Raw genomic sequence first — 15,196 nt, 5'->3', positions numbered from 1 at the left:
AGCAATTTCTATAAGAAGACACTTATTGGAGAATTGTGTTAAATTCCAAGGTCTGGATACTGTCTGAGCTCCCTGCTTCCATGACCTCTAGGTCCCGTCTGCAGAGTGTAAGGAAATACATGGTTGTATACTAAGCTTGTAAATATAATTGTCTAGAAATATGTCTGCATACAGCCCTCTGTATCTATATTCACCTGCACATCAGTTCATACTGTTATGTCTGATTCTAAACTATTATCACACTGAAGATTCTAACCTCATCTCCTTGCTTATCTGTAAGCTCCCACTTCACAGTGAGGAAAAATATTCCTTCATCTGCCATCTATCTATGAATTTCTTGATTCCAGTGTACATGTACAGAAGTATTGGAATTGTTAGTACATGCATGGTGAAATGCTACTTTATTAACTTGAGTACAGTACTTATGCACAGTTTCTCTTGACTTCATTTTACAGGCTCCATTCAGAGCCAGTATTACTTTCTCAGCACCGTTTCCCTCAGACCCTCTTGTCAGAGCAAATTATACATTTTTATATAGTTAAACAGATTTGCAACATTTTCATTCATTCTGGGATTCCCTTGCCCTTGTAAATGTTATTTTACTTGTGTACATAAGGTTCGCTCCTTGTGTTGTCAAGTTCAATGTGTTTTAACAAATGTATATTGTAATGTGTCTGCAATTACAAAATACACAGAACAGATTCATTTCTCTAAAAATTCCTCTGTGATTTACCTCTTCAACCCTCCTCTCTCCTTAGTACTCTGCCAACTCGTGAACATTCTATTGTCTCATTGTTTTGCCATATCCAGAAGTTATATAATTGATATCAACATATGCAGCTTTTTAAAACTGGTTGCTTTTAATTAGCAATAATCATTTAAAATTCACTCATATCTTTTTTGACTGGATGAAGCATTTCTTTTTATCTCAGTCATGTTCCATTGCATATACATAGCATCATTAATTTATCTATTAACCTGTTGAATAACATCTTGTTTGCTCTCAGATTTGGAGATTACAAAAACTGCTGTAAACATTCACATGTGGTTTTTGTGTAGACTCAAGTTTCATATCACCCACATATCTACATAAAAGCAAAATTGCTGGATTGTAAGGTAAGACAATGTTTAGTTTTACTAGAAACGGCTAAACTGTCTACTGGCTGAACCATTTTGTATTCTCACTAGCAATGAGTGAGAATCGTCCTGCTCACATACTCATCAGCAATTGGTATTGTCAGTGTTTAGGTTTTTATCTATTCTTATAAGCATGTGATGATATATCATAGTGCTTTTAATTTGGCAATTTGCAAACAAAAAATGATGTTGAGCTCTTTATTTTTATTTGTATATAATTTTTAAAGATTTATTTTCTTTCTCTCCCCTTCCCTCCTGTCCATTGTCTGATCTCTGTGCCACTCACTGTGTGTTCTTCTTTGTCCACTTGAACCCTCAGTGATAGCAGGAAACTGCATCTCTTTGTGTTGCACAATCTTGCTGCATCAGCCCTCCATGTGAGCGGCACCACTCTTGGGTGGGCTGCGCTTTTCTCATACAGGGTAGCTCTCCTTGGAGGGCAAGTTTGCATTGTTTTTCTTTCTTTCCTCCAGAGAACTAAATTTCTCATGGAGAAGAAAGACAAAAGAAGTTTTCATTAAAGGTACTACTGGGAAATAAATCCCACAGGTTAAGAAAACCTAAATGTTTCTCCTAAACTACCCTAAATATTTCTTACGGATCACTGGTGATGAGGACACACAACTATGTCATCTATAGACCTCATGAGTAGTTCCATTTCCCTGCCATCCTGGGAGCAGTTTCCAACTTCATCCCTCATTCAAGGAGGAATCTGCATTGGTGACTCAGACACTTCTTTGATAATTTCATAGTGTCACAGAATCATCACAGTTACTGGGGAAATTTGTTATGACTTAAGGAAACCCTTTACTGGTGGTAAATTCAGGGGCATAACAAGATACATACATAAAGAAAGCAAAATCATACAACATTTTTGCTATTTACAATGCCTGAGAGGAAGTAGATAGTAGGTACACTAAAATATCTTCCTTCTCCCATCTGTCTCCTCTGGCCTTAACTTTTATTCTTGTTGCAGTGCTTCTTCCTTCTCTAAAACTGTTAAAGGTGTCTGTTTATTCACTTCCATACATTAGAGAAGTTGTGAACTTACAAACAATCATGCAAATATGCAGAACTCCCACACACCACCCCTCCCACAATGTTGCACCTGACAGTGTTTTGACTATTTGTTACAGATTTTGTTAAAAATAAGGGGATATGGAAAAAATATAACAAAATACATACCAGAGAGCATAATTAGTAGTAATTGTCCCATGATGTTGTTAATTAGCAATTCAACAAACATTTATTCAACAAATACTTCATGGTAAGTACTAAATATTATTCTGGGAATAAGGAAATGATGTTCCTCTTATTAAAGAAATTACATTAGAACAGGTTTAAAAACAGAGAATGAGTAAAAGTAATTTTCTGGTGTGTCTACTTTGGACTCATCCTATGAAGGTTAGTGAAGTCTTCACAACTAAGTTTTACTGAGTGTTGAAGGGGGAATTGGAGTCATTCAAGCAGGAGAAATGGGTAGAAGCACTACAGGAAGAAAAGACAAGGACAGGTAATTGGGATCAAAATTACCGTAAGGTGTGGTTAGGTTTTAGAAATACTTACTAATATCAGGTAACAATGAGGGACAGGATATGATGAGTGGAATCTGAGCCTGGACAGATTAGCAGCAGCCAGATAACAGGGAACATTTTGTTTTGTGCACAAGATGGATATTTATGTTTGAAGTTATTGGAGAGTCAGTGCAGGGTTTATAGAAGGGGACATTCATGAAAAGTCTTGCCCTGCAGAAAGCTCACTCTGGGTCAGTGTGACTACTGCTGTTGTCAAACCCCACATTGATGATGAGGGTTGGGAAGAGCACAGAGGATGTGGGGCAGGATGTGTGGGGAATGAAATCTGTGTGGGGTTGAGTCCTAATGTATAAAATATTCACTATTAATACTAGGCATGATGTCAGATATTTTATATTCAATTTTTGTTTAATTCTTTCAATCACTCTGTGATATTGGTTCCACTATTCTGATTTAATGGATGGAGAATATGAGATTTACAGCAGTGTGACGATCTTGTCCAAGGCATGTAATAATATCTGGAAGGAAGCTCAGAGTTTTCGGTCTCTTCAACTTTTGCATTCACCAAAATTTTTATTTCTTAAGAAATTTAATTTTTAAACAGTGTTAGATTAATAGAAAAATTACAAGGGTAGTAGAAAAAGTTTCCCCAGCAAGGCAGTCATTTTCTTCCATTCCTCACTTCACCCAACCAGAATACCAGATTACATTTATTGGTCATGAATTCTTATTCTCTTAGTCCCTTTCTCAGACCATCCTTGTTTTTGATAGCTGAATAGTTAGGAGGAGTGCTGGTCAGGCATTTTGTAAAATGTATGTCAGCTGAGATTTTTTTTCATTTATTGAAATATATCACTCATACATAAACAATAAATATATAATAGTTTTTAACTTACAAAACAAACATATATAACATCTCACCCTACCACATTGTTTTTAAACCTTTCTAACTAATGATTAAAGAGCATTGTCAAAATATTACTACTAAACAAAGTATTTTTCCCCTAACCAACCCGATTATTATTATATTTATATCATTTATATATGATTGATGTTTTTCTCTTACTCCACTGGGATCATTTGTGTTGGGAAGAAGACACCAGAGATAAAGTGACATTTTGATCACATCATATCCAGGATGCATTTTATCAATATGACTTATAACTGCTGATGTTCACCTTGATGAAAAGTGTTTGTAGGTTTCCCCTCTATAAAATTCCTCATTCCTCTGCCTTTCCGTGTATCACCTTTCAAAAGAAGTCTCTAGGTGAAGCCCAAACTTCAGGAGAGGCATTAATGCTCCACCTGCTTGACAGCAATGCCAGCATTAATTTTTTTCATGCATTTGTATTTTTTTCTGGTCTTGTATATATATATATATTTTAATTAAAGTTAATAGATCACAAGGAATGTTACATTAAAAAACATAAAAAAATAAAAAACATAAAGGTTCCCATATAACCCACTCCCCACCCCCACCACATTTTTGTAAATTATATTTTTTAAGATACATACATCACAAAAAAATGTTATGTTAAAACATAGAAGAGTTTCCCATATACCCCCACCCCCCACCCCACTCCTCCAACACCAGCAACCTCCCCCATCATTGTGGCACACTCACCGCACTCAGTGAACACATTTTGGGGGCACCACTGCACTATATAGATAATAGTTTACCCTGTAGTTCACACTCTCCCCAAATACATCCAGTGGGTTATGGCAGGATATATAAAGTCCAGTATCTGATCCTGCACTATCATAAAGTACAACTCAAAATCCCAAAAGTGCCCCCCAGATCACATCTCTTCTTCCCTCTCCCTGCCCTCAGCAACTACTGTGTCCACTTTCTCCACCTCAATGCTAAAATTTCTTCTATTACTCGTCACAATAGTTTTATAGTAGAATATCAGTAAGTCCACTCTAGTCCATATTTTATTCCTCCATTCTGTGGACCCTGGGATGGTGATGTCCTCTCCACCTCTAGATCAAGAGGGGGCTAAGATTCCACATGGATTATGGATTCAATTCCTCTGCTTGCAGTTGTAGACACTCTTGATTCTCTGATGTGGTGGTTGACCATCTTCACCTCCCTGTTAGCTGACCTGGGTAAGACCAATGAACCAGAGAATAGGAGTCACCACTCTGCTGAGGTCCAGGGCCCAGCTGGCACATGGGCAGTCCAGAGATTCAAGTCTCCTGAGTATGGGCCATCCCTAGCACCAACCACAGGTTCAGTAAAAGTGACAAAAGAGGCACGTGTGAAAAAGTCACATATGAGTCCAGCTCCATCACAGTCAGGCCCCTCTGACATGGCACAGAACTCCAAATCTATCTGCCATGACCATATACCCTGTGGATCTCTGTAGCCTTCAGGAGAACCAATACCTAGGGTTGTATCTACTTTGGCTTTTTCTGGTGTCCTGCTGAGGCGTGCATAAGCACGACCCCTCTGATGACCTCCCGACTCTTTTTGGAAGCCTCTTAGCCATATAAACTCATTTGTCTTTGCCATTTCCCCCTTTTATTCTAGGTCAAAAAGCAGTTTTTAACACTTGATCCAACATGTAGGCTGAGATATTCTGCTGGTCTGAGTTGACCATTTTATTCGTGGTCTCTTTCTAGTTGCTTCTCCAGTTAGAGATTTGTAGTAATCCCTTGGCACCAGGGAGGCTCATCTCCAAGAGTCATGTCCCATGTTGGGGGGAAGGTAATGCTTAAGTTATTGACTAAATATGTAAGAAATAGGGAGATTATTTCTTATGTATTTAGTCAATAACTTATTAAGGTAAGGATGGATTCATGTGTATATTTGAAACTTTGTAAAGAGATGTAATTCTTTTTTTATTCAATTTGTTCCAATTTTTCCTTGGGAGCACTTTCAGTTTTGCCCTGTGTCTCTCTGATATACCCTCATTGAGGATTGTATCTTATCACCTATTTCCCATTTGGTATTACAATATGCTCCATACTCTTCTTGTATATTTCTTTACCCAGTTCTAGAGTCAGTCATTTCTCCAGGGAGTCTTAGATTGGATAATGGTGTATTAAACCCACGGTCTAGGCAGAAACTTTGCCCCTTGTTTCTGGGGCATCTAGGCCTTCTCTGCTGAAAGACTATATATATAGTCACTAACTTGTGCATATATACATATCAATAAATATTTCTGCATACTATCCACCATATCTATATTAACCTACACATAGTTCATACTGATGTGTCTACCTTTATCACACAGAGCAGTCTAGACTCCTTTCTTTGTTTATCTGTAATTTCCCCCTCCACAGTGAGAAACATAATATTCCCCCATCTGCCATCCATTTACTTCATTGCTTGATTCAGATACAGAAGCAATAGAATTCTTAAGCCATATCCTGGTAGCATCCAACTTTATAAACTAGAATACAGGACTTATGTACAGTATACAGAGACTTCATTTTACAGACTTCATTTGTACTCAATATTACATCTTTCAGCACCTTTCCCCCATCCCCTTCAGAGAGGACATGCCATATATTATAATACAGTTATTTGTTTTTGTTCTTTTTTCATTTCTAACATTGTATTTTTTTTCAGAAAACCTTGCAAGTAATATTTATAATTGTCTTTTTTTTTACAGATACATAGGTCACAAAAAAATGTTACATTACAAAAAAATAAGAGGTTCCCATATATCACCCAACACTCATCCCACATCAACAACCGCTTTCATCTTTGTGTCATATTCATTGCATTTGGGTAGTACATTTTGGAGCACTGCTGCATCACATGAATTGTAGTTTACAATCTCCCCCAGTACGTTCAGTGGGTCCAGCATCTGTCCCTGCATTATCATTTAGAACAACCAGTTACATGGTTTTTTATTATTTTGCATTCCATCCAGGGATCCCCATAACCTCGTAAAAGAATTTTTTATTTGTATGCATCAAGGTTCACTCTTTCTGTGGTCAATTTCAAGGGGTTTTTAAAAATATAATGTCATGTTCCTACATTTACAGTATTATACAGAATAGTTGCACTGCTCTAGATGTTCATCTGTGCTTCAATTATTGAACCTGCCTCCCCTCCTTATCCCTGTCAACCAGTGGTCATCAATTTATTCTTTGTTATTTTACCTTATCTAGGATGGTATAGTTGATATTATACATATATAGCATTTTAAAATGATCTCTTTCAATTAGCACAGTCATTTTAGAGTCATCCTTCCTTTTGTGGATGGAGGGAACATTTCTTTTTTTTTTTTTTTATCTCTGAGCTATATTCCCTTGTAGAGATACAGCACAGTGTTTATCTATTCACTTATTGAACAACTTCTTTGTTCCTTATATATTTTGGAAATTAAAAATATATCTGCTAGAGCATTCATATTTACCCATGAGTGTTTGTGTAGACTTAAGTTTTCATAAAAGCCACATATATACAGCACAATTGCCACAATTGCTGGATTGTATGGTAAGACTATTTAATTTTACAGAAACTGCTGAACTGTCTTCTGACTTTACCAGTTTGTGCACTCACTAACCATGTATGAGAGTCATATTGCTCCACATCCTCACCAGCAATGGTTATCAGTGTTTAGGTTTTCAGCAATTCTAATAAGCATGTGGTGATATATCATTACAGTTTTAACTTTGCAGTTCCCTACTGGCAAAAGATGCTGAGCAGCTTTATGTTTATGCTTATTTGTCAGCAGTATATCTTGTTGGTTTGGATTCTCTTCAGACCTTTTGCCCATTTTTAATTTGGTTGTTTGCTTTCTTGTTATAGTTTGAACGCAGATAATTGGATATTTGTTTGGCAAATTCCCCAAGCCTGTTGATTTTCTTTTCATTCCCTTATCAACTGTTTCACAGAGAAGCAGTTTTATATTTTAATAAAGCCCAAGTTAGAAATTTTCTTCTCTCTTGACTAATACTTTGAGTGCTGTATCTATACACTCATTGCCCAACCACAGACCCCTAGATATTCTTGTATGTTTTATTCCAGAAGTTTTACACTTTGCATTCTACTTGTAAGGTATGGTTTATATTGGGTTAAATTTTGCAAAAATTTAGTATTATTAACTACACTAAAATTTTATGCTACCATCATCAATATCCATTACTTCAACTTTTTCATGTCAGGGTACAAAATGACTGGTCAAAGTATTTATTGAATAAAATAACTTCCACTTTTGTTTGCCATGTGTGCATCCCATTGTTCTAGAACCATTGGTTGAAAAAATCAAACTTTCTCAATTGAATTGACTGTACTACTTTGTAAAGGATCACTCACATTAGTTTATGCAGCTATTTCAAAAATACAATTATATTTCTTTATTGTGCTTTATAGTAGCCTTGAAATCAATTCATATGCTGCTACAACTTTATTTTTCTTCATTATTGTTTAGGCTTTCTAGGTAGTATCAAGTACTATGGATCCTACAACTTTGATCTTCTTCTTCAGTATTTTTTGGCTTTTGAGGTTTTTGCTTTTCCATATAAACTTTAGAATTAGTTTGGCAATATCCTCAAAATAACCTTCTGGCATCTTAGACACCTGGATTGGTTGAATGTATAAATCAGATTGGGATGAAATGGTATCTTAACAATAGAATGTCTTTGATATTGTTACAAAAGAATACCTCATATTAATCAATTGATTAACCAATTACACTTCAATATTTCCCATTTTATTTATTGTCAAGTGTATGATTTGCTAATTTTAAGTACATTCAAAATATTGTGCTATCAAAACCAATGTATATATTACCCCCAAATTCATCATCACAGGGTAAAAATGACTGGTTAATGTATTTGTTGAATAAAATAAATTCTATGAGATTTTGTTTTGGAAAATATTGATATGGGAAATTCTTTCCAATTATGGACATGGATGTCTTGTCAGAGAAAATATCAGGGAGAAGCAGGAGCATTTGTCTCTTTGACACTTTCAGAAAACATCACTACATCTATCTATATACATAATTATAAATCATTAATTTAATGTGCTTACAAACCACAGCATTTATGATAATTTGCTGGACATTGCTTGTGCCTAAATTCTCATTGTTCTGGACTCTTTACTAGAAGTTTCAACAGTCTCATGGAAAACCAAACACATGTTTTAGAATTTGTCCTCCTGGGTCTCTCAGAAGATAAGGAATTGCAGCCCTTCCTCTTTGGGATGTTCCTGTCCTTGTACCTGGTCACCATCTCTGGGAACCTGCTCATCATCTTAGCCATCATCACTGACTCCCAACTCCACACACCCATGTACTTCTTCCTCTCTAACCTGTCTTTTACAGATATCTGTTTCATCTCCACCACGGTCCCAAAGATGCTGCTGAACATCCAGACAGAAAGCAGATTCATAACTTACACAAACTGCCTCAGCCAGATGTTTTTTTTCATGCTTTTTGGACAATTAGAAAATTCTCTCTTGATTGTGATGGCCTATGACCGCTTTGTAGCCATATGCCACCCCCTGCACTACACAGTTATCATCAACCCCAGGCTCTGTGTCTTCCTGTTACTGGCATCCTGGCTAGTAAGTGTTTTATTCTCTCTTTTACATGACTTAATGGTTTTGCGATTGTCATTTTGTACAGAGTTGGAAATGCCCCACTTTTTCTGTGAACTTAATCAAGTACTCCAACTTACTTGCTCTGAAATCTTTGTCAACAACCTGGTGATGTATGTCACATCTGGACTCCTGGGTGTCATTCCACTCACTGGGATCTTTTTCTCTTATTCCAAGATTGTGTCTTCAATTTTGAAAATTGCAACAGCTGAGGGCAAGTATAAAGCATTTTCTACTTGTGGATCTCATCTCTCAGTAGTGTCTTTGTTTTATTGTACAGTTCTTGGTGTGTATCTTAGCTCTGCTGCTACCCAAAATACAAGGGCAAACGCGATAGCCTCAGTGATGTACACGGTGGTCACTCCCATGATGAACCCCTTAATCTACAGTCTTAGAAACAAGGACATAAAGCGGGCCTTAAAAAAACTAAGAAACATTCTCTCTATAAAAAGATTCTTTGCCTCAAGCTTAGAAAAGTGCTCTTGATTAACAGAGGTCAAACACTGGGAGATCTAGATAGATAGATAGATAGATAGATAGATAGATAGATAGATAGATAGATAGATAGATAGATAGATAGATAGATAGATTAGATAGATAGATTGATAGATAGGATAGATAGATGATTGATAGATAGATAGATATACTTTATAACTGTATAGAAAAATAATCTATTATTTGCCTAATATCAGAATTCTGTATCTTTAATTTTTATATGTCAAGGACACTTCTTTCTTCTACATTATTTCACATCATGTGATCTCTATTATTGTATTCTGAAGAATCAATTTTGAAGGCAGAAACTGGTGTCTGGAATTTCAGCAGTCAATTATTTAATACAGGTAATTCTCTATAAATACAACTAAGGCAGGTTCTGGACTGATGAACATGAACTGCAGGCACTGCTAGATAAAAACAACTACTTGTACTTTATGGTTTGGTGAAAAATATTCTCTCCTGTCAAAGGCTGTGTACTAGCTACCATGGTTTTGATTCATTGGCACCATAAAGAAGTCATATCCTGAAGTAGAGACATAGTCTGATCTAATTTACAATAATCCACATTCCATCTCCGATATTTGCCTTTCTCCTGCAAATTCCCAATCATAAGTTAATGAAGGTTGTTATTGACAACACAATCCCTGATTCTACAAACATTTATGGTCTCAATGATTTCTGTGATTTTTCTGTGACATAAGGTTGCCCCTTAAAAATTATATTCCTAGTTGAGGACATTTTTAGGAAATTTCTTTTGGCACTTCCTATAATAATAGTATGCATTTACAAATCATAGAAGACAATGTATGTGTTCTCCCCATTTCCGACTATGTCTTTTTCAACCATTCAACCCAGATATTAGGACATAATTTCAGGCTTTTATGTAGCAAAGTACTTTGCTCTTTGTAAGGTAGACTAGAGTGAGTGTTTCATTCATTATCTGATCCAAGGACCATCAGTACAACTGGGAAATCAGAAAGCCATTTTGGGATTACTGATTGCGCTGAGCTAATGCTCATTTTTTTAAAAAAAAAAAAGATTTATTATTTGTGTTTACCTAACATTCTTTAGGAGAGCTGTGAATTCATTTTCATTTTGTAATTTATTAGCCCAAATGTTCAGACTGTTTTTGTGGAGTACCCACACCAGAACTGCAATTTTCATAGAATATTTCATTCACACAGTCTCAATTTTGATTGCACCATAATCTGAGAATTAAACATCCGCTGCTTGTCATTTCTTTCTGAAAGTTTCTCCTGTACAAGTAAAAGCCCCATCTCACTCCACATTGCTTGAATAATGATTCCCAGAAAATCATTTGTCACATAAACAAGTTTGTCAAAAATTTCCCTAGTCACTATCTTTAGAAGTAAATGCAAACAATATATTCTAAATTATTATTTTCAAGCTATACATACACTAGTGGCATATATTTATCCACCAGAAATAGTGTCATTGGTGCTATTAATCCCAACAATTTGATATATCAATTTCCACATTCATATCTGGCAGGACTGCACTTTAGCAATCAGTTCCTGTACCAATTAGTTTACCTGTATGGTTTATTTTTCTTTAAGTAAAATCTCTTTCCATAAAAAAAGCTCTTTAAGGATTTTGAGGAACCTTCACACTGTCCTCCACAATGGCTGCAGCATTCTACTTTCCCTCCAGCAGTGGATAAGGGTTCACTTTCCTCCACATCCACTCCCGTGCTCTAGCCCTGTGCTATTTGATAGCTGCCTGTCTAGTGGATATAAGATGATATCTCACTGTGGTTTTGATTTGCATTTCCCTAATAGCTACTGATGTTGAGCATCGTTTCATATGTTTTTTAGACATTTGTATTTCTTCTTTGGAGAAATGTTTATTCAAATCACTTGGCCATTTTTAATATATATTTTTTTAAAGATGCATTAGATTACCTTCCTATATGCCTCACTCCCTATATGTCTCACTCCTTCCCCCACACACACGCTTTGCCACATTAACAACATTGTTAATTATTGTGGTACATTTGTTGCAATTGATGGACCCATGTTGAAGCATTGCTACTAACCATGGACTACAGTTTACTTTATAGTTTACACGTTTTATAACACACTTTTGTAAGTTATGACAATATATACCAGGCTTGTATCCATCACTGCAATGACATGCAGGACAAATCCAATATCCCAAAAATGCCCTCATATTACAGCTATTCTCCCCTCTCCCATCCCTCAGAACCTCTGGAGGCCATTGCCTTTACATCATTAATGAGTTCTTCCATTGCTTGAATATTAATCAGTCTATAATAAATCATAATTTTAAAGAACTTGCCCATTTTTAAAATGAGTTTCTTGTTTTATTTTTGAAATATAGTATTTCTTTATATGTGTTATTAGGTCCCTTTCAGATAGATGATTACCAAATATTTTCTCCCTTTGAGTAAGCTGCCTTTTCACTTTCTCACCAAACTTCTTCGAAGTGCAAAAGCTTTTAATTTTGAGGAGGTCTCATGTATTTATGTTTTCTTTGATACTCAGTGCTTCGGGTATAAAGTTCATGAAACCATTGCCTACTACAAGATCTTGTAAATGCTTCCCTACATTACCTTCCAGAAGATACATGGTCTTGGCTTTTATATTTAGGTCCTTGATACATCTTGAGTTAATTTATGTATAGGGCATGAGATGGTGATCCTCTCTTCTACACCAATTCTAACTATACTACCCTAATGAATGGTTATGTTAATGTGGAAAAGTGTGAGAGGGTTAGGTCATGTGGTACATGGGAATACCTTACATTGTTTATGTAACATTCATGTCATCCAAAGTATTTTTTAAAATCAAATGTTATTGTTTTAAATATTTTTAGAAAAAACATAGTAAGCATGCACACTCATCTTATAGTATAGAAAGCACTGAAAAACAGACCAGCTAAAAATGCTGGTACTTCTGTTGTTATCAGGTCCACTTTATATTCAGGAAAGCTCCACTGATGTTTTTGGCTACACAAATATGCCCACTATCTGAAATCAGGTAGTAGGAGGTTCATGTCTTAAGTATTGGTTAAATAGGCAGCACACCTGCTAGTTCCCCATCGTCTAGAGGACAGAGCACAAGCCAGAAAGAGACAGAAAATGCTGTGTGACAGAAAAACACATGAAGAAATTTTCATATTAATTATTAGGGAAATGCAAATCAAAACTACAATGAGATAACATTTCACACCACACAGATAGTGATATCACCACTATTAAAGTCAGAGAATTACAAGTGCTGGAGAGGGTGTGGAGAGATAGGAACATTTATTCCCTGCTGGTGGGAATGCAGAATGGTACAGCCACTGTAGAGGACTGCTTGGTAGTTCCTAAGGAATCCGAATATAGACTTGTCACATGACCCTGCAATACCACTACTGGGTATATACCCAGAAGAACTAAGAGCACCACTCCAAGACTGAGCCACTTCAGCTTCTGAGTTCATTTTTTGTTTCATTTGTAGTTTTGTTTTGTTTTGTTTTGTTTTGTTTTGTTTTTATAGGAGGCATTGGGAACTGAAGAGTCATATTGCTTCACACACTCACCAGCAGTTGGTACTGTCAGTGTTTATGTGTTTATCTAATCCAGTAAACATGTGATGATATATCATTGAGGTTTTAAATTTGCAATTCCCTAATGATAAATGATGCTGAGGTTCTTTTTGTATGCTTACTTGCCAAGTGTCTATCTTCTTAGTTTGGGATTCTGTTGAGATCTTTTGCTGGTTTTTAAAATTTTTATTATTTTTTTATTTTTTTAAACCAATCAATTCTATTGATACATATTAAAGCATAAATCCATCAAAAGCGTACAATCAATGGTATTCAGTATAATCACTTAGTTATGCATTCATCACAAATATTTTTAGAACATTTTCATATTACAATAATAATAATCAAACAAAACTCATCACATCTCAATCTGTTTTCCCTGTCAGACATAACTGATAAATTGTTTCCTTCTCTCAACTATATTTGTGTTTATGTTATGCAAAACATTCTTATATATGCAATATCACACATATTCATGTTTTACATGAGGTTTCACTGTTATGCAATCCAGTGTCACATTTTTTAACTTTCCTTCTCAAAAATATATTTATATATATATTTAAAGATAGATTAAATGTTACATAAAAAATCAGGGATTCCTGTATAGCCCTCCCATGTTTTCCTGTTCTTTCTTCTGTATTACATATTCTTACTTCTATCATTTTGAGCCTCCTGTTATATGCCTCTATTGTATTTTTATCTCAATTTTTATGTCTTTCATTCCCATTAGCACTGTTACTTTTTTTTTTCCTCTCCACTTTCCTTTATTAATAACATTTTACATGGGGATGGTACATTGGTTGACATTGATGTACAGATATTGAAGCATTGCTGCTAACCATGGTCAATGATTTACATTATGTTTTACACATTGGATTGTACATTTTTATAGGTTTTAATTCTTTTTTTTCTACAGAGCTTACAGGAGTTTATTTTTTTTCTTTATTTTCCTTTATTTTTGCATTTTTTAAGTTTAGTCTTTAATTTTTTTATTTTTTTGTCTATTTTTTTTTAATATTACATTCAAAAAATATGAGGTCCCCATTTACCCTACACCCCCCCACCCCACACGTCCCTCCATAACAATCTCCTCCATTATCATGAGACATTCATTGCATTTGGTGAATACATCTCTGAGCACCGCTGTACCTCATGGTCAGTGGTCCACATCATAGCCCACACTCTCCCACATCCCACCCAGTGGGCCATGGCAGGACATACAATGTCCGGTAACTGTCCCTGCAGCACCATCCAGGACAACTCCAAGTCCCAAAAATGCCCCCACATCTCATCTCTTCCTCCCACTCCCTAACCCCAGCAGCCACCATGACCACTTTCCCCACACCAATGCCACATTTTCTTTGATTACTAATTACAATAGTTCATGAATAGTATATCAGTAAGTCCATTCTAATCCATACTCTATTCCTCTATCCTGTGGACCTTAGAATGGTTGTGTCCACTCCATGTCTATATCAAGAGGGGGCTTAGATTCCACATGGATGCTGGATGCACTTCTTCTGCTTTTAGTTGCAGGCAGTCTTGGCTCCCTGGTGTGGTGGTTGACCTTCTTCAACTCCATGTTAGATGAGTGGGGTAAGTCCAATAAAACAGAGTGTAGGAGCTGAAGTCTGTTGACGCTCAGGGCCTGGCTATCACATGGTCAGTCCAGAGATTCAGGTTCACTGGGTATACATTAGACCCCAGCACCAACTACAGTTCCAGTAAAAGTAAAAGGAGAGACTTGTGGACAAAGATCACATCTAAGTCCAGGTCCATCGCACAGAAACACAAACTCCAAAGTAGGGCCAACTGAGATGGCACTGAACTCCATCTGCCATGACCATAGAAACTGTGGTTCTCTGTAGCCCTCAGCAGAACCAATACCTGG

The 15,196-nt window shown here is 36.1% G+C and overlaps 1 protein-coding gene across 1 annotated transcript; it reads left to right on the top strand.

Moving 5' to 3' along the window:
- Positions 1–8,757: 8,757 nt before the first annotated feature.
- On the top strand, positions 8,758–9,720 carry LOC105747194 (olfactory receptor 7A17-like). Its single transcript, XM_012529373.3, has one exon. It carries the CDS (start codon positions 8,758–8,760, stop codon positions 9,718–9,720), a length of 963 nt encoding a protein of 320 aa, XP_012384827.1.
- The last annotated feature ends 5,476 nt before the right edge of the window (positions 9,721–15,196 follow it).

Source organism: Dasypus novemcinctus, chromosome 23 (assembly GCF_030445035.2).
Source record: "Dasypus novemcinctus isolate mDasNov1 chromosome 23, mDasNov1.1.hap2, whole genome shotgun sequence".
Taxonomy (NCBI): Eukaryota; Metazoa; Chordata; class Mammalia; order Cingulata; family Dasypodidae; genus Dasypus; species Dasypus novemcinctus.
The sequence above is the reverse complement of the archived record's forward strand: the minus strand, read 5'-3'. Positions and strand labels throughout refer to the sequence as shown.